This window comes from Alexandromys fortis, unplaced genomic scaffold, assembly GCF_014885135.2.
Source record: "Alexandromys fortis isolate MF-2015 unplaced genomic scaffold, M_Fortis_MF-2015_v1.1 scaffold_16, whole genome shotgun sequence".
In the NCBI taxonomy this organism is placed as follows: Eukaryota; Metazoa; Chordata; class Mammalia; order Rodentia; family Cricetidae; genus Alexandromys; species Alexandromys fortis.
Genome location: NW_026067893.1, coordinates 3264163 through 3291722, shown reverse-complemented (window position 1 = coordinate 3291722; position 27560 = coordinate 3264163). Strand labels below are relative to the sequence as shown.

Here is a 27560-nt window from a genome sequence, read left to right as displayed (position 1 = left end):
AATAAATTAAAAAAAATAAATTTATTCTTGAATATTTTTTACTTTTGGTGTGGGGTAGCTGCTTTATTGACTTTGCTTTTGTGTGGTTCATTGGAAGCGTGTGGACATGCATGTCTTTTGTGCACCGACCTCATGCTTCATGTAACTGAGTTCACTCGCCAACTCTTCGTCTCGTAGGATCTTCTGTGTAGAAGGTGATATCATCTGCTCATGGAAATTGTCTTCCATTCCCTTTTCTGGGCCCTTACTCGTGTTTGCCTCTGTGCCCCAGGCAGACCTTCCGTGCTGATTTCAATAGGAATAACTGAGTAGGCGTCCTTGTCCTGTTCTTGGTCTGAGGGGAGAGCATCCCACACTTCACTATTCACTATAATTTCATCTTAGTGTTTCCCTTAGATAACCTTTATCGAAATTGAAGAAATCATCTTTTTAGTTTGTTGAAATATAGTGGTCTATACCATTTTGTATCATTTATATGACTCATTTGTGAATGAAATTATCTGGGTAACTTATGAGTGTTGTAAGATTTCCTAAGGTGAACTGGAGGTGTGCTTTTTCCCACAGCCATAAGTGGTAATACATGTACTTGGAGTGATATACAAATGCCCATGGTTTTGGTGACTAGTGAGGGAAAACACTGAGTAATTCAGAATAGCAAGAAGAATTTACATAGGTGGTAAAATTAAAATTAACTATCGGGGACTCAGATTATTCAGGCATTGGGAAGACTCCATCAGTGAAGTCAATCAACACTAACGATGCTGCTTTTCCGATGTATGAGCCGTCCGCTGTAGCCCACTGCACTCTGGTGCACTGTTTCTGTATAACGTAAATATTTAAGTGAAAATGCATCACTCAGCCTTTCGTAAGCGTAGATAAGTTTTCCTCTGCAACCAGTGGTGTGTTCCGATTTTAGGGATGCTCTGAGCAGTCACTGAAGTGCAGTGTTTAGATAGAGTCTTTTAAGAAATGCATGCATGCTGCTAAGAAATAACTATCTTGTCTACTGATGCGCGTGTTTTAACTTACAGGAAAACATCTTTATGTATGGAGGCAGAATTGAAACAAGTGGCGGCAATGTCACAGATGAATTATGGGTTTTTCACATACACAGTCAGTCTTGGAGCACAAAAACGCCCACCGTTCTTGGCCACGGTCAGCAGTACGCTGTGGAGGGACATTCGGCACACATCATGGAGCTGGATAGTAGGGACGTTGTCATGATTGTCATATTTGGATATTCTGCAATATATGGCTACACAAGCAACATACAGGAATATCATATCTGTGAGTTTCTTTCAAGATGTTTATTTATTGGTTGGGAGCACTTTTGTTTTGTATTTTCTAATTATTTGGTCAAAATAGTAAGTTATTTTAGGTTGGAATTATAATGTTTTTCAGTATAATCTTTTTGATTATGCTAGACTTTTGTCTAATATTGGGTATGTCTTGGAGCCAGATGAGGGGGATATTACACATTCACTTTCAAATATTTTTAAATATGAGATGTTCCAACAGATGGTGCTGTTTCCTTGGATTTTACCTGTGAATCAAAAGCTGGAATTAGCTCTTGTCTTTGGTTTCATGATTTTTAGGATTTCCAGTTTTCTGTGTTATGTTTTAGTCTTAGTGCGAGGCCTATTTACAGTAGATTCTCCAGGGTGAGCTGCTGGTCTCTAGAGAGATTGTTGTTTAGTGTATGAAGGGAATCTGGCCAATCTGTGCATGGTTTTCTGGATTGTTGTGTGTGTTTGTTTAGTAAGTAACTTTTTCTAGTACTCCCCCACCCTGATCCTTTAGGCCATTTTTAAGCATTGGTAATTTATTTTTTTTTAGTTTGTCTACAAGCATGCATCTTATAGTTGCTATTGAAGTTTACGATTATACTCATTTCTGGGTCTTGTTCATTTACTGTGTCCCAGTTCTTGGCTTTTGTGTGAACAGCACATGTGGCCTTTAAGTCCTTACACAGTCTCAGCGAGACCACCCCTTCACAGGCCACACGCGTAGTGAGAGTTCACGTGTGCTTGGCAGAAGGGTTCTCAACCTGTGGCTGCCGACCCCATCCACAGACATCTGTCTCTAACAATTCATAACAGCAGCAAAATTGCAGTTATGAAGTAGCAAGAAAACAAATTTTATAGTTGGGGTCACAACATGAGGAACTGTATGTACTACAAGGGTCACAGCATGAGGAAGGTTGAGACACTGGCTTAGAGGAAGATGGACGTCACAGTCTTCTCTGCAGCCCTTCAGGTGGTGGCAGGATTGTTTCTGTGTCCTCTGTAAGCTGGTATGAGCACAGGACGTGCACACGTGTCCTCTGTAAGCTGGTATGAGCGCAGGAAGTGCACACGTGTCTTCCGTGTGCTGGTATGATCACAGGACGTGCACACGTGTCCTCCGTGTGCTGGTATGACAGCAGGATGTGCCACACGTGTGCTTTTGCTGTCACCCATCCTCGTCCCCACCCCTTTGCATACTAACCTGGCATGGACCTTGCACAGCACCCCACACAGTCCCATCACCGTGCACCCCTTGTTTGCTCTTCCGTCCATCACTGTTTCATTTCCTGGACCTAGATTCTGGCCTCCTGCCATGTTGTCTGGTACAGATTGGCAGTTTTATTTTTGATTTAAATATCCACATAATAATATCCGGCCTTTCAGTTCCCTGTTTGTCTGTCAAGTCTTGTTTCTGCCCGGCTTACTCTCTCCTGTTGTCCCCCCCCGCCCCCCCCGCTCCCCCCCCCCGCCCCTGGTTTCTGCCCGGCTTCCTCTCTCCTGTTGCACCCACCCCCCTCCAGCTTCCCTCTGCCGTTCCAGTGCCTGCAGTGAGCTATGTAGTTTTTGTTGCAAATACCTCCCTTCTCCAGTGAGACCGGCCCTTCCAGCTGACTGCACACAGAATCCACACCTCTCATAGCTTGTGGATCTTCCTGGAGCCTCCAGTCCTTTGCCACTGATCTCTGTGGCCGCTGTCTCCCATGCTCCTGTCCACCCTCCAGCACTTCCAGTTTTCAGTTCATAACCACAATACATACCATCATGTCTGGGGCACCTGTCAGTCAGCTTCTCCTTGCCCAGTTTTCCTTGCTGACTGCTTTGTAGACGCGTCTCTCTCCTCTACCCTGTGCTCTAGTTCACATGACATGTATTAGACACGTCACGTTTTCATAGCCTCCTTCAGCATGAAGCACGGAGGCGTTTTCACTTTGCGTGGATGGCCGGGAAACTACAGCAGGTGCACCGTCATGTGACGTAATGGAATGTCCGTGTACACTGTTAACACATAAATAAATAAATGTATTGTCTGATATGCTTCTGTTTTCAGTTAGGAATAACCTGATTGTAGAATGACAACTGAAATTTCGGTGAATTAAAGATACATCTCTATGTTCAGTTCCTTTTGGCTAATTCTATAACCAAAATGCTATTTCTAAGTAAATTTATAATAGGGTTTTTGCTTGAGTTTTGTTTTGTTGGCTGTACAGAAGTGGGAAGAATCATGGGTTTTGGGATTCACAGGGATAACAGATGAGTCATGAGCGTTTAACATCACATGTATTATGTAAGCACAAACGGTAAGATTTCCTACCATATCCAAGTGCATTTGCGTGGCGGCTCTAGGCTTCAGTGTCTGTGCCTTCACCCTGGAGACTGCACAGCAAGGAGCACAGATCAGCTGGTAGCTGTCACTCAGCGACAGCAGGATGGTTACATTACTGCGCCACGGAGCCCAGTGTCTCAGTGCTGTGTCAGAAAGGAGGTGCTGGCCTGGAGAGGGGTTCAGTGGTTAAGATCACATGTTCCCACTGCAGACGAGGGAGGCTATACCCCTTTCCTTTATGAACTCTTCTCCGGTGTGTCTGCTGGTGGAACCCAACAATACTGTGATTGTCAAGTGAATACTGGAATTTTAGGTTTTAGGACCAACACAGGGCTAGAAGAATGTTCAGTTAGCTTAGGTTTAAGAGAGCAGTCATGTTATATCACTAACTTATTCCAGTTCTGTCACACAGAAGACCTTAGTAAACATTTGTTACATGCATTTTTATTAAGGATTATTTTTGAATAACATAAGTACATATAAGTTAAATTTTCCTCTTTTTCTTTATAATTACAAAAGTTGGATTTCCAGTGTTTCAGAATTAATTATGGAAGACCTAGGACACTTAGTCTTTCCTCAGTCCCCACCGTACGTCTTCAGAGTGTACCGAGTGTCAGGCAGCTCTCTCTGCCTGTAATTACATGCCACCACAGTGAACCTGTTGTTTTGGTAACATTTTGGTTGTATTTTTAGCTACTACTTGAGTTTCATGGTTTGCTTTCTTCTTGCTATAGCTTCAAACACCTGGCTGGTTCCGGAAACTAAAGGCGCGATTGTGCAAGGTGGATACGGCCACACAAGTGTGTATGATGAAGTCACCAAGTCCATTTACGTTCACGGCGGTTATAAAGCATTACCAGGCAATAAGTATGGCCTGGTGGATGACCTGTATAGGTACGAAGTCAACACCAAGACTTGGTGAGTAGGCTGAGTAACAGAAGTATGAGAAGGAGAAGATTGCTGATGATTGTATTTGTATTGGCTTTTTTCATACAGTTCGTTTTGATACTATCCTTTCCTCTTCCCCTTCTGCTCCCAAATGCTCCCCACCTCCCTCCCCATCTTCTTCATGTTCTTTTTCTTTCAGTAAAAAGCAGAAACAAATCAAAACAAATAAACAAAACAACTACCACCCCCCATACCCAAACCCAAATGAACACACGCACACACACACACACACACACACACACACACACACGGTGGAATTCATTCACTGTTGGCCACTTACTCCTGGCTAGGGGGTGTGCCTCGAGGTGTGGTTGATAGAGCCCGTATCACTCCACTGGAGACAAGTGTCCTTTACGGAGAGCTTCTCGGTTAGGGTGGGACTTTGTGTCCACTTCTCCGTTCCCTTGCTGTGGCTTGAACGTGAGCAGGTCTTGAGTGTCACAGTCCTGTGAGTTCCTCTGAGTGTGAGCCCTGTTGGCATAGTGTCTTATAGTTGTGCAATAGTGGTGTTTATAGGATGATGTCACAGAATAGTTTTTAATTGATTAAATCTTCATGGTAATGTGATACACTGTCATGCAGCAGTAGTACAAAATAACAAATCCCCTATACATAAACAATATAATTTAAAATGGTTTCTGGTCTCATAGACATGCCTACAAGTACCTCTAAACATCCATTTTAGGTGAATAAATTTGTTTACCATCATCACCTCAAGCTTTGATGTTATATGTCCAGGATTTGTTCTTATTTACACTTGTGTTTTAATATTTATTAAATTTACAAAAAGCATTTTTCAGTTTTTTTTATTAAAAATTTCTACCTCCTCTCCTCCTCCTCTCCCCCCCCCTCCCAGTCCAAAGAGCAGTCAGGGCTCCCTGCCTTGTGGGAAGTTCAAGGTCCTCCCCCCTCCTAGGAAGGTGAACATCCAAACAGACTAGGCTCCCACAAAGCCAGTACATGCAGAAGAATCAAAACCCAGTACCATTGTCCTTGGCTTCTCAGTCAGCCCTCCTTGTCAGCCACATTCAGAGAGTCTGGTTTGATCACATGCTCCATCAGTCTCAGTCCAGCTGGCCTTGGTGAGCTCCCAATAGATCAGTTCCACTGTCACAGTGAGTGGATGCACCCCTCCCGGTCCTGACTTCCTTGCTTATGTTCTCCCTCCTTCTGCTCCTCATTTGGATCTTGGGAGCTCAGTCCAGTGCTCCAATGTGGGTCTCTGTCTCTATCTCCATCCGTCCATCGCCAGATGAAGGTTCTATGGTGATATGCAAGATATTCATCAGTGTGGCTGTAGGATAAAGCCAGTTCAGATGCTATCTCCTCAGCTGCCCATGGAACTAGCTGGGGACATCTCCTTGGACACCTGGGACCCTCTCTAGAGTCAAGTCACTTGCCAACCCTAAAATGGCTCCCTTAATTAAGATATCTACTTCCCTGCTCCCATATCCACCCTTCTTCCATCCCAACCGTCCCATTCCCCCAAGCTCCCCCCTCCTCCCCTTCTCCCTTCTCTCTCCCCTTACCCTTACCCCACCCCACCCCACCCCCAAGCTCCCAATTTTTGCCTGTCAATCTTGTCTACTTCCAATATTTAGGAGGATAACTATATGTTTTTCTTTGGGTTTACCTTTCTATTTAGCATTTTTCAGTTTTATCATCTAAAGTGAATGAAATACAAAGCTTGTGGTGTTATGAAATATCTTTCACTTTTTATAAGTAGCAGTGCTACACTCTGCATGCTATACAGCCTTCTCATGCTCGTTTACAGCGATTCTTCTGAGGTGCATGCGTGAACGTGACCCTGATGTGTGACCGACCCGCCCCAGTTCCCTGTAGCTCTGTGAGCTTCCAGCAGCAGGGCGTGCCCTGTTCTCCTCGTCCTCCGCAGAGGCAGGTCATGAGCATCTGACTCCTGCCCGTGTAGTTGGTAGAGACAGCAGCTCAGCGACATTTCAGCGTATTCCCCCAGCTAATATGGTCACTTCTAATTTATTTGTGTTCATTTTTCCTTTTGATAATGTATGACTTATTTATATCCATAACATTCTTTTTTTTTTGCTGGAAATACTGTTTTCTTTTGTCTTTTGTGTTTACAGTTTTAAAATATAATTTTTATTGTGCTTGTTTCTGTTTTAGAATCTTTTTAGAAATTATGCTTTTTGTTTTGTGACAGTCCACATGTTTCCTAAAGCTGTTTGAGCACAAGAATCTAAGGAGAACTTGTTTATCAGATAGTGATTTGTTCTCCTTGCCCACCCTTCACCCCGCCTGTCGGAGGAGAACAGGACTGTGAGGCCTCCTTTGGCAAGCGGATAATACTGTTTTACCATGACGACCATGACTAAAGCTAGGAGGTCACAGAATGAAGCATCTTCATGAGCACCCAGGACAAGGGAAATTCATATAATTATTGTAAAAATTCCTCCAAAATGAAGACAAAAGTGAAAACAGAAAGAGAAAAGGCGTTTCTCTGTCTTGGAGGCAACTAAGTCTGACAACTGACAATTTCTTCTTGTTCTGTAATATATGTGTGTGGTGGGTAGTGGATTTCCATGTGTGTATGTCTGTTATTGTGGGGTGCACATAACATTTGTGCAGTTGCATGTGCACTGTATGCATGCCTGCTGAGGTGGAGGAGTCCTGTCTATCACCATCCATCCACCTTGTTCACTGAGGAAGGGTCCCTCATGTCATCTCAGAGCTCGCGGATGCTTCTCATCTGTCTAGTCTGCATTCTCCAAGGACCCTCTGCCTGTCAGCTCCAGGCCCTGGGGTTCAGGTGGGTCACCCCACCCACCTGGCCTTTCTGTGGGTTTTGGGGACTGACCTTCACTCCCTACCCTTGTTTGGTGTGCAGGAACCAGTCCACCATTCGAGCAGACAACTTCTTAACTGAAAAAAAATGGAATCCAGGAGACACATTGCTTTCAGATGTCAACCTAAAATTCTGTACCTAATGGAAATACTCTTTAAAAAAGCCAAGAACATAATGACATTTTCAGGAAAGCAATAACAGAATCAGACAGCAACATACCTCAGCAATAGGAGAAAAAATAGTGTGTCCTGTCTTATAACTTACTTAAGAAATAGGAATATGTTTGATATCACTCCTGTAATTTAATATATTATGCTTCTAGTTTATGACAATTCAACATGTTGAAAGATGCTCAAATTGTAATGTTTAGTTAACAAACAACGTTATTCTCGCTGTTGGGAAAGTGTTAAGGCATCAGAGTCAGGACACACTCAGTCTTTGTACTGCTTTCCTGCTTCCCCCGTGGTTAGGTCTGGTGTGTTGATGTTTAAAGAGTGGAGGAATGTCCCCATTCCTGACTATAAAGCTCCTCACTTCTCCAAGGTTTTTCTTTCCATCTTGTTAATGTGTTGTGATGACTGACACTGCCCTACCCAAGGGTTCCAACTCTGGTTTAAAGTTCTGCTGCCATTATAGTTTTGTTAAATCGGACGGCTCTTGGTGCTTTTGTATATCCGTCTATAGATCTTACCGTAGGAGCCTGTCAACATTTTCAGTGTTCCTTTCAAGGCGGTGGGTGTGCATGTGTGTGCGTGTGTGTGCATTTGCATGTGTATACGTGATAAAAGATTTTGAAAACCTACTTTTCAGGTGAGAGGAAAAGAAGATGCCAGGAATATTTCTGTGCATATAAGTAATATCTACGGTAATAACTATGAGCAGTGTTCCAAATGATTACGGTGTGATACTGTATCGCTTCTGTACTTACAGCCTTTGAAACCACAGACACTTTGAGAACTTTACAAGGCTGGTACCTAGTTCATGAACTGATCTCTTCAGGCTTCAGTTTCTTATTATGGGGTTATTTTTACATCATTGCATTCAAAGCTAATTAAATTACTCACTTATTTTATTTTATGCTTTTGGTTTTCTCCAAGAAATTTGTCTGTCAGAGATTTTGGAGACATAACAATTTTATATGCCTGTTATTAGGTAAATCACATTTCAGCTAATACTGATGATCATACTTCTCTGTCTGCATAGTGAAAGTCTGAAGGCTTTAAATAAATAAATGTCTTATTGAATGCTTATCAAGCTGTTATAAGGTTGGCAAAAAAGCCAGAAAAAGTGCCAACAATTTTCTGAGGAGTTGAATTGTAAGGAAGATTTATTAACTGTGATAATGTAGGGGAAGTGGGCCAAGAGAGTATCTTTTTAAGGTCATGTTTGCAGGCTGACCCAGGAGCCATCAAACAGGTGTTGAAAGTGGAAGAAAGGGAACAGTTTGCTAGAGGAATGTTTGCAAAGCCAGTGGCATGGGGTGCAGTACTGAGAGCCAGCAGGCCCCTCCCGTCCTTTGGGGTGTGAGAACGGGCAGGCCACATGAAAACAAAGCCAGACAGCGGGTACACATGGTGAGAACGTGTACAAAGTTCAGTTATTTTTCCTTTCTCAGTGAAATTAAAGTAGATCACTAGTTGAAAGCGAGGACGTGAAGTAGAGGAGGTTTGGGTTTGGAAAGAGGTGATGTATGCAGTGACCACTTTGGAGAGAGGAGGAGTGGACGGGCTCGGGAAATGAGCACTGTGAGACTCTGGTGTGAGAAGCTGTGATGTATGGCAGAGGTGATTTCAGTATTTTCAGTCCTGTGGTTGAGTATTTGGCTTGAATGAGCAGTTATGGTCTAGATGTTTTTATTTAGTCTATTGGTCAATATACCAGTTTTCCTAATCATATTATTTAAGATTATAAATTCTTGGTCAAAGGGAGTAGTATCATGTTTGATTTTACCCAAACCATATGCCAATTCAGATGTCTGCTCATCTGAAGATGAGCATCTGAAGAATGAGAATTTCTGACTCCATGGTATTTTCACAATTTGGTATTGTTTCCATAGAAATTTTTTTGTTATTGTTGTAGGAAATTATGCCTGTTTTTTTGTTATGTTTCATTTATATTATCATCTATCTATCTATCTATCTATCTATCTATCTATCATCTGTCTATCTATCTATCTATCTATCATCTGTATCTATCTATCTATCTATCTGTCTGTCTATCTATCTATCTATCTATCTATCTATCTATCTATCTATCATCTATCTGTCTATCTATCATCTATCTATCATCTATCTATCTATCTATCTTCTATCTATCATCTGTCTGTCTTTCTGTCTATCTAATCTATCATCTGTATCTATCTATCTGTCTGTCTGTCTATCTATCTATCTATCTATCTATCTATCATCATCATCATCATCTACCTATCGTCTGTCTGTCTATCTATCTATCTATCTATCTATCTATCTATCTATCTATCATCTGTCTATCTAATCTATCATCTATCAATCTTATCTATCATCTATCTGTCTGTCTATACATCTATGTATATATATATGTCTGTCTATATCTGTATGTATGTATGTATCTATCTATATATCTATATATCTGTCTGTCTATCATATCTATCTATGTATCTATCTTGGTGTGGATAGTGTAGGTACACTTCAGCATACATATATGCCTGTGCACATGTGTGTGCATATATGTGGAGGCCAGAAATTTGTATTTCTACCTTATTCTCTGTCGTATTCTCAAGCCAGGGCCTGTCCCTGCACCAGGTGCTCATTGATTTGGCTAGTCCGAGTAACCAGTGAGCTCCACGATTTACTCTTCTCTACCCTCATCCCTGAGGTGAAGGCACATTCTTCTGTGCTTGGCTTGGTGCTAGCGATCCAAACACAGGGCCTCTTGCTTCCTGTGAGACAGATGCTTTCTTTACTGGTGAGCCATCTCTTTGGCCCTGCAACTTTGGTTTTCATTTGTGTTTTCTCTTGTACTAATAAGGTGGAGTATCTTTTCATATATGTTGTCCATGCAGTGCTTTTTTGAAATTTTGTGCAAATATTCTACCCATTTTATTGTATTTCATAGACTGTGTATATTATTTTTTTCAGTATTAGTTTATCTTGCATTTTGCAAATGTTTTGTCAGATTGTGGATTATCGTTCTATTCATTTGTCATTATTTGATAACTAGAACTTACGTATGTAGTCAAGGAAATGAATTTTGTTTCTTTTGTAGGTTGTGCTTTGTATTTTGCTTCTGTAACATTAGTCTACTGTCGCAAGGAGGCACCGCTTGTTCATCCCCGCTGCCCGGCTAGCTTAGCTCCAAAATAACCACACAGAAACTGTATTAATTAAATCACAGCGTGGCCCATTAGCTCTAGCTTCTTATTGGCTAACTCTTACTTATTAATTTAACCCATTTCTATTAATCTGTGTATGGCCACATGGCAGTGGCTTACCAGGTAAAATTCCCAGCGTCTGTCTCCGGCAGATCCATGGCGTCTCTCTCACTCTGCCTTCTTCCTCCCAGCATTCTGTTTAATTTTCCCTGCCTACCTAAGTTCTGCCCTATCAACAGCCCCAAAGCAGTTTCTTTATTGACCAATGAAAGCAACACAAAGACAGAAGGACCTCCTACACCGGGCTACAATATTTCATATTTTTATAAATGATTTTCAGGTTTTTTTCTAATTAGTTTCACAGTTAATTTCCAGCTAAGTTGAGACTTGTATGTAGGGGCGTGTGCAGTAGGTACTCCTTCGATGTTGTTCAGTAACAGTTCATTCCTTCGAGTGTCTACAGTATGTAAGACATCAATAAGAAAATTATCTCCAGGTAATTAATATTTTCATGCTTTTCTCAATGAAACCTGTATGTTTTAAAATCAAAACTCACATTTATTTTAGTGTGTGTGTGTGTGTGTAGGGGCATATTTGAGCACACGTGTGCGTGTATGTAGGCTGCAGTATGTTTATGGGTGTCAGAGGACATCGTGGGTGGGGTTGGCTCTCTCCTCCCATCATGTGAGTTCTTGGATTGACTCAGCGTGTCATGCGTGGCAGCAAACATCCTTACCCACGGCTGGTCTCACCTGGTACTTTTTTTTTTTTTAAAGGATGCCATCACATATCACCGTGTGCCTCATGTCTCCTAGAAACAGAAATGCACTTTTTCATGCTGGCACTGAGAAGACCAGAAATGTGTTCTGTCACAGCCAGCATGAGAATGCGCAGGCTCCTAGTTTTGGAGCATGCGCCCCAGATCTCTGGCCCTGGTGAAGCTCCCAGGAAACGTCCTCTGCTCTGCTAGTGTTTGGGGCATCCTGGGTGTCCTCAGCTGTAACTACACCCTCCTATTCTGAATTGTTGTCTGTACATGACCTGCTTTATAGAGATGCCAGTCACTGAATTTAGGGTCTATCTGAATTTAATATTAGCTTGATTTTGTTTATCTACCTTCAACTGTGACTCTCTTTACTCCAGCACACACGATTGCAGATACTCCATTTCCAAAGGGGGTCACATTCTGAGTTTGTAGGTATATGCTAACTTGGGGGAGAATCTGCACATTCAGTGACTGCTGTATTTTTTCTTACTGTTTTTATCTTGATGGAAGTAAGACTGATAATTATATTTTGTGTCAGACTTGCTGATTTTAGTAATATTTGTTTTTATAGTAGTTGGTCAGATTCTGTATGGATAATCTGAATAAAACCCTTCCTGGGTTTTATTTCAGTCTTGTCTCTTCCTGTCCACTGCATCCTCGCCCCAGTGTAGAAGAGAGGAAGGTGATGGCTGATTAATGCCTGTCCTTGTTCCTCAGATGTAGAGAAATGCTGTTGGGCTTCCTCCAGTAAGAGCGGTGTCACTGTGGGCCCTGTGGAAACCGTTATTAGGAAGGTTTAGCAAGCTACCTTAACAGTTTCTACTTTCATTCGTATCTGTCACCTTGTACACAAATCAACTCAGAAGGGACCAAAGACTGCACTGTAAAACCCGAGACTCTGAAGCTGCCGGGAGAAAACACAGAGTCCTGCTGGACAGAGGTGCAGGGAAGGCTTTCTGGATGGGCTCCATTTCTCATGAATATTGTCAGCAGTTGATAACTAGGACCTGATACACCACAGAGCTTCTCTGTGGTACAGGAAGAATCATGCAAATGAAGAAGAAGCCTGCAGAGTGGGAGAATCTTTGTCAACTACACATCTCAGAGGGTTAATACCAGTGTATACAAAGAATTAAAAAACAAAAAAAAAATCAAGAAAATAAATAACCCAACTAAAAGTTGGCTCTGGATATGAGTAGAATTCTCAAAAGAAGAATTTAAAATGGCTAAATTTAAAAGCATTCAACATTCTGATTGTAGTTCATTTGAGATTTCATCTTACCTTGGACAATATGGCTGTGGTCTAGAAAGCAGCCAGCTGCAAATACGTGAGCATGCAGGGAAATGGGAGTCCCCGTTCGCTGTTGGCGGGGTTACCTACTCTGTGGAGAACTCCCAGAGTGCTAAGATCAGGTCTGCTGTAAGACCCAGCCCTGCTGCTCCTTGGCATATACCCAAAGGCCTTGGCGTCTTACTCCACAGGTTTTTGCTCAGCCGTATTCTTTGCTGCCGTAGTGACGGGAGCTGGTAAATGGAGACAGCCTAAATGTTCTTCAGCTGCAGAATGGAGAGTGAACGTGTGATACACAACGGAATTCTATTTAGCTGATAAGAGAAATTTAATCATGGTGTTTGCAGGTACATAGATGGAAATAGACAGTGACTATACAGAGTGAAGTAACAGAGCCACAAAGACAATGCCATACGTTCTTTCTTATTTGTGGATCCTAGCTCCAAGTCTTTTGATGTCAGTGTATAACCTGGAGTCACTAAAAAAAAGGGACCGCGAGGGCAGAGGGGAGCTCTAGGAAAGAGGCTACAGGATACAAGTGGTGTGAAAGGGGACGTGTGGGGGATAGACTAACAGAAACTCCAGGGCCAGCCATGGGGTACCTTCCTTTGGTTTGTGGGACGTCAAGTCCAAGAGACTCTCAGAACAACGTAGGATGTTGTCATTGTCCCTGCTTTTCTCTCTGGACTAAGGTAAGCCCTTATAGCTAAGATTAAGACAACTTCAGACCCAAGACTCGGAGGTCTGGAACTGACCGGGAAGCCTGCTCTCTGAAGACTAGCTCTCATTGTATCTGAAGTTTCTCTGTAAGTTGCTAAGGGGCAAAAAGCCATCAGCGGTCCTATCCAGTGTCAATCCTACTGACCCCAGCAATGACTAGCTGCCCAGTATAGCCCCGATAATGCATTAGTGGTGCATATATCTTGGGAGTAACCAACGGATGTCTGATTGGAAAGGGATTGATTCCTGGTGTTGTAATCCTAGCCAATCACCTGTAGCTGGTGAGGTCATGGAGCCCAGAGGATAACCTGTTGCTAACTTTTTCCTAAACTTATAGTTCCAAACTTTATTCTGAAAACCTACCTTACACCTACAGACAAGCGCAACTCTCAGTCCTCATCAGAGAAGCTTCTCTTTACGCAGACGGAGACTGTCTTAGTCAGTCCTTCCTGCTGTGAAGAGAGTGTACATCTGGTTCCACAGGTAGTGTGAAGAGATAGTGACACTGGGTTTGACATGGGCTTGCAACACACTTTGCCCAACAAGGCCACACCTCCTAATCCTTTCAAATAGTGATGAAAGCAAGCATACAAATATATAAGCCTGGTGGCCAAGTATTCAAATATATGAGCCTATGTGGGCCATTCTTCTTCAAACCACCGTAGAGGTCATTACAGAAATCTACAACTATCAAAATTAGCGGAGCAACAGTGTATCAACCAGCCCTGATTGATACAGCTACCTCGCAGCCCTTACCTTCTGTGCTCAGAAAAGGGCACAGGGAGATTAATAGTGGGGACCAGGATGTCTGCTGCGAGACAGTGACATCTCTTGATGGAAGGGCTATCTTACCCACAGAATCTAAAACTTCCAGTCTGATGGCAACATCAGTTGGCGTGCCAGTGTGGATGGGAAATATAAGTGAAGAATTACAGCAGTTAATGGCTGCTGAGAAAGGGGTTGTCTTCTCCAAAGATGAGCCCCTGATAGCTTATCTAATCCCAGTGTCCAGCCATAAAACACACCACACGTACACAATGTAATGCTAAGTGACCTTAGAAGGTTGTGTGTGTGTGTGTGCACATGCACACACTTGCAATAATAGTTAATGAGAAAGGCCATGAATTGTAGAGGGGTGCACACACGAGAGGATTTGGAGCCGGGTGAGGAATGAGGGAAAGGATGCAAATTCATTCTGTGGAGAAATGTTGTAAGGGGGCTGCTTGTTTGTTCCCGGCTGCTTGGCCCATTAGCCCCAGCTTCTTATTGGCTAACTCTTACATATTAATTTAACCCATTTCTATTCATCTGTGTATCACCACGTAGCTGTGGTTTACTGGCAAGATTCCAATTGGCATCTGTCTCTGGAGGCTTCATGGCTTCTCTCTGACTCCACCTTCTTCTTCCCAGCATTCAGTTTAGTTTTCCCCACCTAGCTCTGTTCTACTCTATCAGGGCAAACCAGTTTCTTTATTCATTAACTAATAAAAGCAACACATAGACAAAAGGACCTCCCACACCAGAGAAAATCTTTTTTAAAAAGTTACATTTAAAACACTTCCATCCTCTCTTGGTTTGCTAACAGCTTGTATCAGAATTCCTTTGAGAGTTGGTTATCTGATGTTTTCCCCGAAGTAATATGGCTAATTATCATGATTTATTTTAGCAGCTCAACTTAAATCAACTGTGGTCTAACATTGCTGTTGGTTTTTGGTTTGCCAATATTTTGATGAGGAACTTTAAAAAAAAATCTTTGTTAATATCTGAGATATGATTATGTTTCCCTTGAATTATTCATATTAATAGTTTTATGTTAGTATATTATCAGATACATAAACTTATTTGGGGGAGCATTCTTTTTAATGCTATAGATCACATTTGTAAAATCAGAATTTTTTCCTTAGTATTTTTAAATTATAGCTCTTAAGACAACTAAGGTGAATTTTTTATGTATAGAATTTTACCAATGGAATTTATTACATTTATTAGAAGAATATTCAGATCATCTCTGCCTGATTCGAAATTGACATTATTCATTAAATTATTATAATGGTACTATTAGCACAGTAAAATCCTCTTTAAGATCTATTAATTATGTGATGGGTTTCCTTGTGATATTCATACACACATGTTGTGTATTTGATCCTGTTTACTGTCTGTCCTCCATGTCACTAGTGACTTTACTGTTGCCTTCATGTAACTTTTAGGTTTCACATGAGAGGGAGCCCATGACATTTGACTGTTTGAATAGGGCTCATTTTCCTTCATGTGATGTTGATTCAGTAAACAAGTTTAGCTCATCTGCTTCCCTGAGAACGATGTTTCTGTAAGGCTGCGTAGCACCGCGCTGTGTAACCAGGTCTTCTCTGTTCACTTGTCTCTTGCACTTGGGCAAGGTGGGCTTGCAGTGCAGCAGGTGTGCCTGACCCTGTGGTAAACAGTGCAGATCCCCTTGGGTGTGCCCCAGACATGGGAACTGAACCATAGGTCGTTCTCTTGCTTTCATAGTGTTCATACGTATTTGCAGTGGGTGTGAAAATTGACTATATGATAAACAGATTGTATAGCGAGTAGTTTGACTTTTTTTTCACGTAGCAATGTGTATTTAAAGTTCCACCATGTCTTTTCTTTCTGAATTGCATTCCATTGCATGTTCGAAGTGCTTGCTTATCCATTTACATGTTGAAGAGTATCCCAAAGGCTTCCAGATTGTGTCAGTTGTAGATAAAACTGTCAAGAATATCTGCATGCAGGTACTTTAGTGAATGAAAGTTTTAACCCACTAGTAAATACTAAGACTCACAATTCCTTGGTTGTGCATTAATTAGAATTATGTTTAATATTGTAATAAGGTGCTAAATTATCTTTCAAAGAGACTACTATTTTTTATGCCTTGCATCAGTGGATAGGAATTTTTGTTAGGTTTCAGTAATGTCAATAATTTCAGTTTTATCATTTTAATAGGTGCTGTTTCAGTCTGCATTCCCTTGATCACACAGAGTGAAATGTATTTTTATTCATATATTCATACCCATGTGCTTTCTTCGGAAGGCATATTTGGCACTGCAAGCACTGTTTTTTGTTTTATTTTAAGGGTTCTTTGTATAATTTGGAAAACATTCTTTTGTCAGGTATTGTGCTGCAAATGTTCTATGACAGTTTGTGGCTTGTGCTTTTATTCTCTGAGCAATATTTTTTCTGCTACAGAAAAAAATTGATTTTAAATAAAACTTCCTCAATTAATTTTCGATTTGTGCTTTTTGGTACTTCTAAAAATTCATCATCAAACCTAGTTCCTAGACTTTCTTCCTATGTTATCTTCTAGGGATTTATCACTCTTCACGCATGCTTACTATTTATGCTAGGTTAGTTTCATTCAACAGTGTAATGCATGTGTCTGGTATGCATATGTGCCAGCATGTATGTTCGCGTGTGTGCAGGTGCACATGTGTGTGTTGCACAAGCTTGTGTGTGTGCTTGCAATGTGGATATCTGAGATTGACTTCATGTAGTGTTCTCCGCCATGCACCACATTGTATATTGACCGGATCCTCTGGAGCTCGCCGTTTTGGCTATTTTAATGAGCTAGTTTATCCCAAAATTCCATCTCTGGAATGATGGGCAGCCCACCACACCTGGGCTTTTATATGGGTTCTGGAGGTCCTCATACTTGCAGGGCAAGCACTTTGTGTGTGTGTGTGTGTGTGTGTGTGTGTGTGTGTGTGTGTGTGTGAAGCTTTAGAGATGTCTGTTTTGTCTTCCTGTTGGAAAACCTCTATTTTACTGTCCAGGAATTGTAGGTGCGTGGGCTCAGTGACCTGATTCTCCTTGGGGTGGTACCATTGTCTCATATGCAGAGTCTTGGGGGCACTACGCTGGGGTCTCCTAAGCTTGGCTGTCTGACATAGACCCTCTGCTTTATTGAGTGAGGTAGGATAAACATTTGACTCCCCTTTAGTCACATAAACCTGTTTGCTAACTCCCGTCTCTGCTGAGAGCAAATGTGGAAATTCACCCAGGCATCTCAGACTTGTTCCTGGCATAGACCTTCTGTAAGTTCGGGGACATGAGAATTGTGGTAGCCCTTAGTGAGATATCATTGACCCACTAGGAGCCGCTAGGAGACAAGGAATGAAAGAACGTTGTTCCCTGGCTTTCCCCTCCTCGTTAGGGGTCTGTCATTCCTATTGGTGTATGTTGAAGATGAGAAGATGATGGGAAGACAGAGAGGGCTGGCCTGATTCCGTGTAACATAGACTGTGCCCTTTCCCCTTTCTTTGGAGGAGTGGAGATTACACTCAGGGCCTGTGCATGCCAGGCGGGAACTCTGCAGCCGAGCTGTGTATTCCGAGCCACATCCTGACTTCGTTGCTTTGTATTTGAAGCGGAATTCACCACACTGCCCAGGCAGGCCTTGAGTGTGATCCTTCTGTCTTAGCCTCTAAGGAGCTGGCATCACAGGCTTGTGCCACCTGGCCAGATTAGCTCCTAACCAAAACTTGGCAGATATTCTTGAGTAGGTATTTAATGTTGCTCTAAATAAAGGTTTATGAGATCTTAAAATTTTCTTTAAAACTATTTTTTTTTATTTTAATTAAAGTTCTTTCCCCGGAGAGGCTGTGGAACTCTGGATATTGTCACTTTAGGAGCCTGTTTCATATTCTCTAAACATTAAATGACTTAAAAATCCATGGTTTTAGAGACTGAATACAAATTAGCTATTTTATAGATGTTTGCTGTGCTTATATTTTTTTATCAGAATGGTTAGAAGTATTGATTTATATTGCTAATCATTTTTATATATTGGTTATTCAGAGAAGTTTATAATTCCAAGCATATATTTATAATACTTTTTGTAAACTTTACTGTTTCTGAAAGATATATTTTAGAGGATTCATTTTTAGCTGTGTGCGTCCACGTGTGCATGTGTGCGTGAGCACAGGGCCTGTGGAGGCCAGCGTTCTCAGATCCTCCTGGAGCTGCCTGATGTTGAAGTGTTCCTAACTGCTGTGCCACGTCTCCAGCCTGCGTGTTCAGTTCTTAATTCCTCACGCATTATGGGTGTATCCAAAGAACCTGCATACAAATAAGTGCAACCCATGCGAAAGTATATTAGAACTGATCATGGAAGTAGAAATTAGCAACGTTTCTATCTGGGTTCTGGGTATTTGGTAATGTTTATCTCATGGAAATTCATTGAGTTTTTTAACTTAAGGTATCTTCACTTTTGTGTATAAATTTTAATTAAACATAAAGGCTCACTAAAAGGGTCCTTATCAATTTTATAATTTTAACCCCATGTATTTTGGACAGATTTTTACTATATTTAACTTTGTACTTGTTGTAGCAAAAAAAAAAAAAAACAAAAAAACAAAAAACAAAAAACAAAAAACAAAGAACAAAAAACTTTGGTGTCTTGTTCCTGGACTTTGAGGTAGACTGGTTTCCTACCTTCATAAGTAAATAAATCATTCAAAATATAATGTATTAAAGATTCTATCTATATTATGCTTCCCTCAAAGCATTCTGAAATTCCAGAAATAATCTTAGAATATCAGAACCTAGACGTTATTACAAGTGTTTAAAATACATGTATTTCCCCCCTCATAATTCCCAGAAAGAATATGTGTATACAAAGTCCGTACTTTATTTATAAGATGAGGGAAGTCTCTATCCTTTGTAATGCGTTTTTGAATTTCATTCTGTAGGACTATTTTGAGAGAGAGTGGGTTTGCCAGATGCCTTCACTCAGCTGTCCTAATCAATGGAGCTATGCTTGTTTTTGGAGGAAACACTCATAATGACACTTCCCTGAGTAACGGTGCAAAATGTTTTTCTGCCGATTTCCTGGCATATGACATAGGTATGTATCTGTTAGGACCATACAAAGAGGAAAATACCAGAGCATTTTCTCAAGTCGATTGACCCACAGAATGTGTATGCTATGCTAGAGATCGACGTAGTGCTAGGTATGGATTGGGTTGTGTGTTTCAGCACAGTGGGCAGATCAGATGTGTGGGGACAAGGAGGAGAAGCAGAGGTCTGATGGCTGTTAGACGCTTGAGTGTTGTGTCCTTACTGGAATATTGTATAAGCCTCTTGTGTCTCCTACTAACTAGTTTTGATACGGATAGATGTGTGATACTATTGAACTATCAAATTAAGACCGTAGGACTCCAAACACTTCAGATTCTGTAGGAATTAACAAAGCTTAGTTTTGTTATACAAATGTATACAGAATATGTTTACAGAGTGTGGGAGGGAAGTTCATTGAGAGGGGATGTTTCAAAGGAGATAATGAAATCACGAGACAACATAGAAGTCCAGGATGTATCGGGGAATGTGAAGACACTAAATGCGGCCTTTCCAGACAACCAGAGCTGGCTGTATCTCTGCTTGTTCATTGTGCTGATGTTATTGTTGGTTGTATGTGAACATGGATGCATTCATTGAAATACTTCATTTACCGCTCCAGTACAGCATTGTAGTATAATATTGCTTCTCTAATTGTGATTACTAAAACATAAGAGTGCCTTTTATCGATGGTGAGAATAAAGTACTATATCAAATTCAAAGCTATTCACTTGATATATAAAATAAAGGAAACTAATTAGATGAGACAGATTTAGTCTTTTACATCTTAAAGAGCATATCTGGTTTGTTAGATTATTTCCTGTGGCCACACAGGGAAGAACAATTGATAAGTGCTTTGATCGCGACGCTCTCGTAAGTTAGGAATGATAAGCTGTGGTGGGTTGTGATTATTCAGTCTTAGGTGAGGAATATGTGACTTCTGAAATAATGGTGCACAGGGAGCTTGTTTGTCTGTTTATGTTTTGTTCTTCCATATTCTCCTATGAAATTTCTTGAAGTGAAAGTGAGCTAGGATGTCACTGTCACTGTAAAGCCACAGAACCCAGTGGGGTTTTGAACTTTTACGTTCATTTTTTTTTTCCAGTGAGCTTCTGTCTACACAGTGCTCATATTTTAATGAACTGTTTAAGATTGAGCTTTTTCTGGTAAGTGATGTATTGAGAATCTGTATTTATTCTTCCACATTATTGAAAATTATATTTCAGTTTTATGTGTCAAAGACCTCCTAGAAGCTAAAAATCCCAAGTTTTGTTTCAGAGAGAAATGGGGAGAGAGGTTGGATTATCAGTGTTCTAATTCATGTAAGCACCAGTGACTGCTAAAGGCTTTGTGTGTAAAGTGTGTGACTAACTCGGCTGTCAGGACTTCAAGAAGGCGGAAGTATCAGGAGTATAGTGGCCATGATTCTAAGAGTTGTGTCTGTCTGCTTGACTGCATTGTTCTGATTGGTTGGGTCCACTCCACGCTCTCAGTGTCCCATACATTCTCAGATGACAGACTTAATAATGCTTATTTCTTAATGCTGCGGGTCTGTAGAAGCAAATATCTATTTTATGTTGAAATAAATTTATTCAGACTGGAAGAAGAAAAGCATAGTTTAGGCAGTTTTATGTTTTAACACAGCACAGTTTTGACCCTTGTTAACACTGTCAACAAATCATAAAGCCAACCATCAAACTCAGCGTTGGATAAACTTTTTTTTTTAACTCAATTTGATTATTTGTATGTACTTCACAGTAAAGTTCTCCCATGTTTTTTGTAATTTTATTTCTTGACAACATCAAATGTCACAGGATTTTCACGAATAAAATATTTTAGTATTTTTTTTTACACAAAAGATTTTTTTCATGTAATTATTGTCCCTTGGAAGCAAAGATAGACATTATAATGAACCAAAGAGAAGATGGATTTTAAGATCGCATTTGCTTTCTCATACAAGGACTGTTTGTTAAAACGCAATGCGTCTGAGGTGTTCCATGCCAGTTTCTCATTGTTCCGAAACTCACAGTTTCAACCTTGGTGCCACTGTACATTTCATACAGTAAACCACTCATCTGTGGAAATATCACTGTCTTCACAGTGCTCATGATATTGTGTGTGAGGTTTAGCCAGCGTGTGTGGCTGCTTTTCAAGCTGCTGCGGTCTGCAGTGGAATTCCTTGGGAAGGTTGTTGGGAAAATCCAAACAGAAGAAAACCAGGCTTGACTAGCTCAGTTGTTAGACCCTGGTCACTAGACATCTATATTTTCAGAAAGGGGCTGACCGAAGGGACTGGAGAGGACTCAGAGGCTAAGAGGACAGACGCTGCAGAGGACTCCAGTTCAGGTCCCAGCACTGACACCTGCCTGTGACGCCAGCTCCGGAGGGTCTGACGGCCCCTTATGTCCTCTGTGGGCAACTACAACGCACACATTCCCATTCCAGACGCACACATTCACATATAATCGAAGTAAAACAAAGTCTCCAGAGAATGAGTGAAGGGGTGTGCGAGATGGATTGGTTAAGAGTGGCAAAGGCCCAGGTTTGTGTTCCACGACCCATGCTGGGTGGCTCACACCTGTCTGTAACTCCTGCTCCATAGGACCCATCTTCCGTAGCTTCCAGGGGCACTGGCATTCATGTGCATTATTCACACACATACATTTAATAATAATTAGATTAAAAAGTGATGGAAAACAGCTAATCATATAACCAGAGCTAGTGAATGAGCCTCGGCCAACTCTACTGCTTAGGGCTTATTACTTAAAGATTCATTGCAAACTTAGCTTTAACTCAGATTTCAGAATCTGAGGTTTTTATTTATTTATTTTTATTGTTAGTGATAGTGTTGTCTTTAAAGAGCTGTCAGGTACCTTTTTTCAAGAATAAAATTTATATTTTTTTCTGTTAAAGACAGACCTTTGTTTAGAATTCATATAAAAGTCTGAAACAAAATGAAAAACAATTTATTTATTTATATTTTGGTTTTAAAAAGATACTAGAAAGATGAAGGTGTAAACTCTGAGTTAGGTGATTTTGGAACCAGGCAGAGGGGCAGGATTTCTCTGACAGTGTCTTACACACGCCGGAAACGGAAACTGTGTGACCCATTTAGTTAGTGATGGTTCCATAGCAGACTCTTGTGACATGATGCTTTCACTTAGGCATCAATTCCCTGGTAGTGATTACATAAAAATGTTAAAATTGGAAAAACAACTCCAGATTTTCAGCAGTAATATTTTAATTGGCAAAATATTGATGTGTCTGTTTAACTGCGTTATTATACAGCAGAGCTTACCTAGTTTATGACGCAGAGCATCGTGGAGTGTTATGTATGAATCATGTTGAATGGATGCAGCCCTGTAACCCATAATTTCATGACAAAATCATATTAATTAATCTACTCATTTATTTTTGGGGACATTCCAACAAAGCTCTGAAAATCCTAACTGGCTTGCCCTTTGTGCTTGATTGTATTTTCATTTCCTGGAGGTATTTTTGTCAGTATTTCCCAGTTTTACTGTGTTTTCATGACTTCGCTTTGGTGGAGCCGGCCCCTCTTGCTGAGCCTCACCGGAAAGAGCCAGTTTGTTACTGTGTAGGTCAGGAAACCTTCCCCTCCTCTTTCTGTGGTGAATCCTTGTCTGAAGTGTCTGGTAAGGAAAGCAGTGTTTGCTGCTGCAGCTGCCTGCTGCTCCCTCCCCTGCCTCTTCCTATCCCTCCAGCTTTAAAGAAGGAAAATAAATAAGAGAATAATGTTACCTTTGGCTTGTGGAAGTGGACAGCCAGGTTTGCCTGGCACTTCCTGCAGTGCGCGGTTTTACCCAGACTTCATAGTGCAGTCTTAGAATGTCTGTATCGTGTGTGTCACAGTGCAATTTCGGAGGAAGATGAGCTGCGGCTGTCTTTAAACTCAGTCACACAAGTTGAGGTGGTGTATTCAAAATCTGGAGTAAATCTTAATTCAGAGATTTTTGTTCTATCACTCTCGTATTTAACCCCCCCCCCACACATATAACAGGCACAATTTGAACGGCCTTTTGTAATGTCTATGGCATGTTTGTATTTTACTGTGGCAGACCCACAAGCTGACCAGGAAATAGTGACCTCAACATGGAGAGTCAAAGCCAAGGAGAGCAGCGAAGGATGCACCAGCAGCCAATGCCGGCTTCTTGCCACTTCCCCAAGCATTTGAGAGATTGGTGTTTTATCTGTGGGTCTTAGTGTTTGTTTTTCCTTCAATAAAGGTCTCCTTTATAGCTCAGGCTGTCTCAAACTCACCGTGATCTTGTCATGGACCCTGAGTCCTGCTCTCACACGTGTGAGCCACTGTGCCTGACCAGAGATTGCTTTAAATAGGAAAATCACAAAGTAGTCGAGAAAGAAAACAGGAACCAAGAGAGTGTTTGTACAGACGGCCGGTGGATGGGGTGGAGAAAGCAGCCATGAATATAGAGGCAGACAGCCCACATCGAGCATTAACAAGTAGAATCCAGCACTGTTTCAAATAGCGAGATATAACTAAGTGGGACTTCTTCTGGAGACGAAGTTGTGATTAATTATCAAGGAATGTTTAAGTGTAGCTTCTTATATGAAGACCATGGGAGCCATCAGGGAATGCTGATTTATGTTAAACACAGTGAAACAGTCTCAAGTTTTGGAGACAGGCAGCGATGCGCACTGTGACTAGCAGAGGAGCCGTAGAGTTAAGATTACCGAGGCGGCACTATGGTATATTTAGAATATTAAGGAAGTGTTGACTCCTAAAAGTATAAACAAACCTTATTTGATCACCAACAATTATAAGGTGGAAAACATTAGGCAGCAGTAAGACATCTATTTTCCCATCACCAAAACATTGAAGAGGTTAAATATTTTATTTATATCTGCCTTGTTTCAACCCTTGTATGTAGACAACCTCTTTCCTTTTCAACCGTGCTCTTAAAAGTGACTCATAAAGCTCAGTGCTTAAAGCAGTTGTTACCTCCTCATGTTGTATGTACGAGTGTTTTGCTTGCATGTATGTCTGCGTACCACTTATGTGCCTGGTGCCTGAAGAGGCCGGAGAGGGCATTGGATGCCTTGGAGTGGGAGTTACAGACAGCTGGGAGTTGTCAGGTGGAAGCTGGGAATCAAACCAGGACCCTTTATAAGAGAGCCAGTGCTCTTAACAGGCTGGTGTATTTGCATTGTTCTTTTTATCTGTTCTCACCATACGGTTACAGGTGTAGGATGGGCAGGCATGCTGGTGTGGCAGGGCTGCATGCCGGTGTGGCAGGCTGCATGCCGGTGTGGCAGTGCCAAATGTTGGTGTAGGATGGGCAGGCACATTGGTGTGTCAGGCCACACGCTGGTGTGTCTGGCTGCACGCTGGTGTGACAGTGTTGCATGCCGGTGTGGCAGGCTGCATGTTGGTGTAGGACGGGCATGTGGGTGTGGCAGGTTGCACGCGTGACACGAGGTCGGAGCTAACTGCTTACGCAGGGCACATGGGTCCCGTGATCTTGATTATTCTCATTTTATCTGCCATCTCCTCTTTTTATTGATGGTGCTATCCACTCAGGATAGAAGATTCTGAGTATATGGTCACTTGCTAGTCTGTGGCCGCTGCTGTCTACACAGAGTGCGGGACTAAAGGTCTGTCATTTGTCACTGCTGACGGCGTGACTGCGGACATGTGGATCCAGGGCATTGTGCGTCTCACAGGAGCTTGTCACCGACTCCATATGCTACTCTCGCAAGGGTGATGTCACCAGTGGCTGGAGGCCGCATGCTGCTGTCGGTGTTTCTGGACCTTAGCAGATGAATATTCTCGTCCAGGAGTTTAGTCACAGCTCACATCTGTGGCTGTCTTCTGCTTCATGGCTGGCAGCATTGTCCTAAATGTTGAGTCTGCTGCCTTCAGAGTTCAGAGCAGTCTGGTGTGGTAGCAGTGTGGTAATTGTTTTATTTATTTTAAATTTTAATAAGAGGGCATATTGCTCTTGGCCATTGGGCCCTCATATATTTTAGCAATACGGAAAGTCTGTAGTTTTGTATAATTTACCTTATGTTGTTTGGAGGGCACCTGTCTTAATAAGGTTTCCATTGAATTGATTATTCTTGATATTCTGATCCTGTTAGCACATATCAAAACAGAGTTATGTGTTTTCAATATATTGTAATACTATACTTCGTAGAGCAAATTTTAATTGGTCTTAATAATAAAATCCAGAGCCAGATATGAGGGGGTGAAAGCTGAGAGATCAGAGAAGCCAAGCAGCCAGCCCCTAGAGTTCTTAGGTCTCCCAGTGCTCAGACTGAGTAAGCAAGATCCTCTCTCTGTGAATCCTCAAACTGAATCCTGACCTCCTGCCTCCTCCTGGCCTTCAATCCTGTCTCCACCCAGCCACACCCCCTCCTGTCTCTCTGGCTAACTAGTGGCTAAACTCTACACTCTGATTTTCAGGCAAGCTTTATTTGTTAAAGAACAAACACAGTATCACCACAATTCTCAACACAGAGTTTATAAATAATTAACAATGTAAATTACATTTACTGAATTGGATGAGTGATTGACATCTAACTACCTGAATTCATTAGTTGACTCTGACATTCCCATCAGTTTTCTTCCTCAGAACTTGTACCAAAATCCTTTAAACATGTTATTTAAAATACTTATATGCCTAATTATGGAAAGGCAAAGGTTGTGACTTAAATCTGACGCATGTTGCTTGACTTGCGTAGATATAATTCTTCATTTATAGCAAGGCAATTCCTTAGTAGACTCGGTGAGTTCTCGTGAAGACTGTTTTTCAGTTATGTAGACAGGCATCCCTTTGAAAGTGATTTTATGCAAATTTCATTTTAGTAAATAAACGTTATACATATTTCTTAAATAAAACGACAACACAAAGGTTTGGCACTCTGTTTTTATGCACAGGCCTTTGTTATAGATTTTAAAATATGTGATCTAAAGGGATGGGATGATGTCTTAGTGGAATGCTTCCTGTGTAAGCCCGAGGACCTGAGTTCAAATCCCCAGAACCCGTGCAACATCTCACATTGTAGAAATCTACATTCACAGTGCTGCTAAGAAGAGCTGGGAGGTGGAGACCCTAATCCCTGGGTGCTCCAGGCCAGCTGAACAACACAGAACAGACCTGCCAGCATGTCCATGTGCACACATGCATACGCCATACACACATGCACAACCCCATGTCCCCGTGCACACACACATACGCCATACACACATGCACAACCCCATGTCCCCGTGCACACATGCATACGCCATACACACATGCACACCCCCATGTCCATGTGCAAACACATGCCATACACACATGCACACCCCCATGTCCATGTGCAAACACATGTCATACATGCATGCACACCCACGTGTCCATGTGCACACACATACGTCATTCATGCATGCACACACATACATCATACACACATACACATGTACACACATGCCATTTTCTCCCTCTCTTTGACACACACACAAAATTATAATCTGAAGGGCACTGACATTTAGTAATGTTAATAGACCTCATGTGAACACTGCTTCTGTAGATAAAACAGTGTAAAAATTCTTAAATAAAATTGCTAGATTTTTATTCTCTCTCATTTTAGAGTAATAGACAGCTGTTGTGTTCAACTTGAGAGCTCCACAAACTAAAATCGCCCTTTATTGCTGTTGTGTGCCATGGAACACACTATGGCAGACACAAGCCAGGATGTGTTATTGGCTTTAGGATCCCAGCTTCAGTTTATGAACTATGATTCTGGTTTTAAAAATTCATTTGTTCTTTGTTAGTAAGAATATGAATTAAAACTCATTTACTATTTGTGTCATGGGCACAATTATATAGGTAAGAAATATGTAATTTATTATAATTTTAACTTTTGTAGTTAACTTTATATATATTTACTGTTCTTTATAGGTTTCTAAGGTTATTAAAATTACACTTTTTAAAGCTTCTTACACTTAAACTAAACATCTACTCCTGCATTTAGATACAGCATGTTTAAGAAGCTGAGAGGTAATAACTGTCCTAAGATTGTCCCCAGGTCCTGGACACTGAATAAAGTCTGTGTTTATTTTAATGTGGTGCTAAGATGGTATATTTCTTTTTTTTTTTAACTTTTTTTTTACTATAAATTTTTTTTATTGAGAATAAGAAAAAAAGTTTCCGCCTCCTCCCAGCCTCCCATTTACCTC

At 41.3% G+C, this 27560-nt stretch overlaps 1 protein-coding gene across 7 annotated transcripts in view; it reads left to right on the top strand.

Moving 5' to 3' along the window:
- Positions 1 to 27560, top strand: part of Atrnl1 (attractin like 1) — a 503194-nt gene that overhangs the window by 41572 nt on the left and 434062 nt on the right. For 6 of the 7 annotated variants that reach the window (XM_050147216.1, XM_050147226.1, XM_050147253.1 and 3 more), the window contains exons 8-10: positions 1032 to 1287; positions 4344 to 4527; positions 19213 to 19367. In XM_050147216.1, coding sequence (XP_050003173.1) covers positions 1032 to 1287; positions 4344 to 4527; positions 19213 to 19367 — 595 coding nt within the window. The remainder of the gene's footprint in view (positions 1 to 1031; positions 1288 to 4343; positions 4528 to 19212; positions 19368 to 27560) is intronic. The other variant, XR_007592709.1, reaches the window with a different exon arrangement.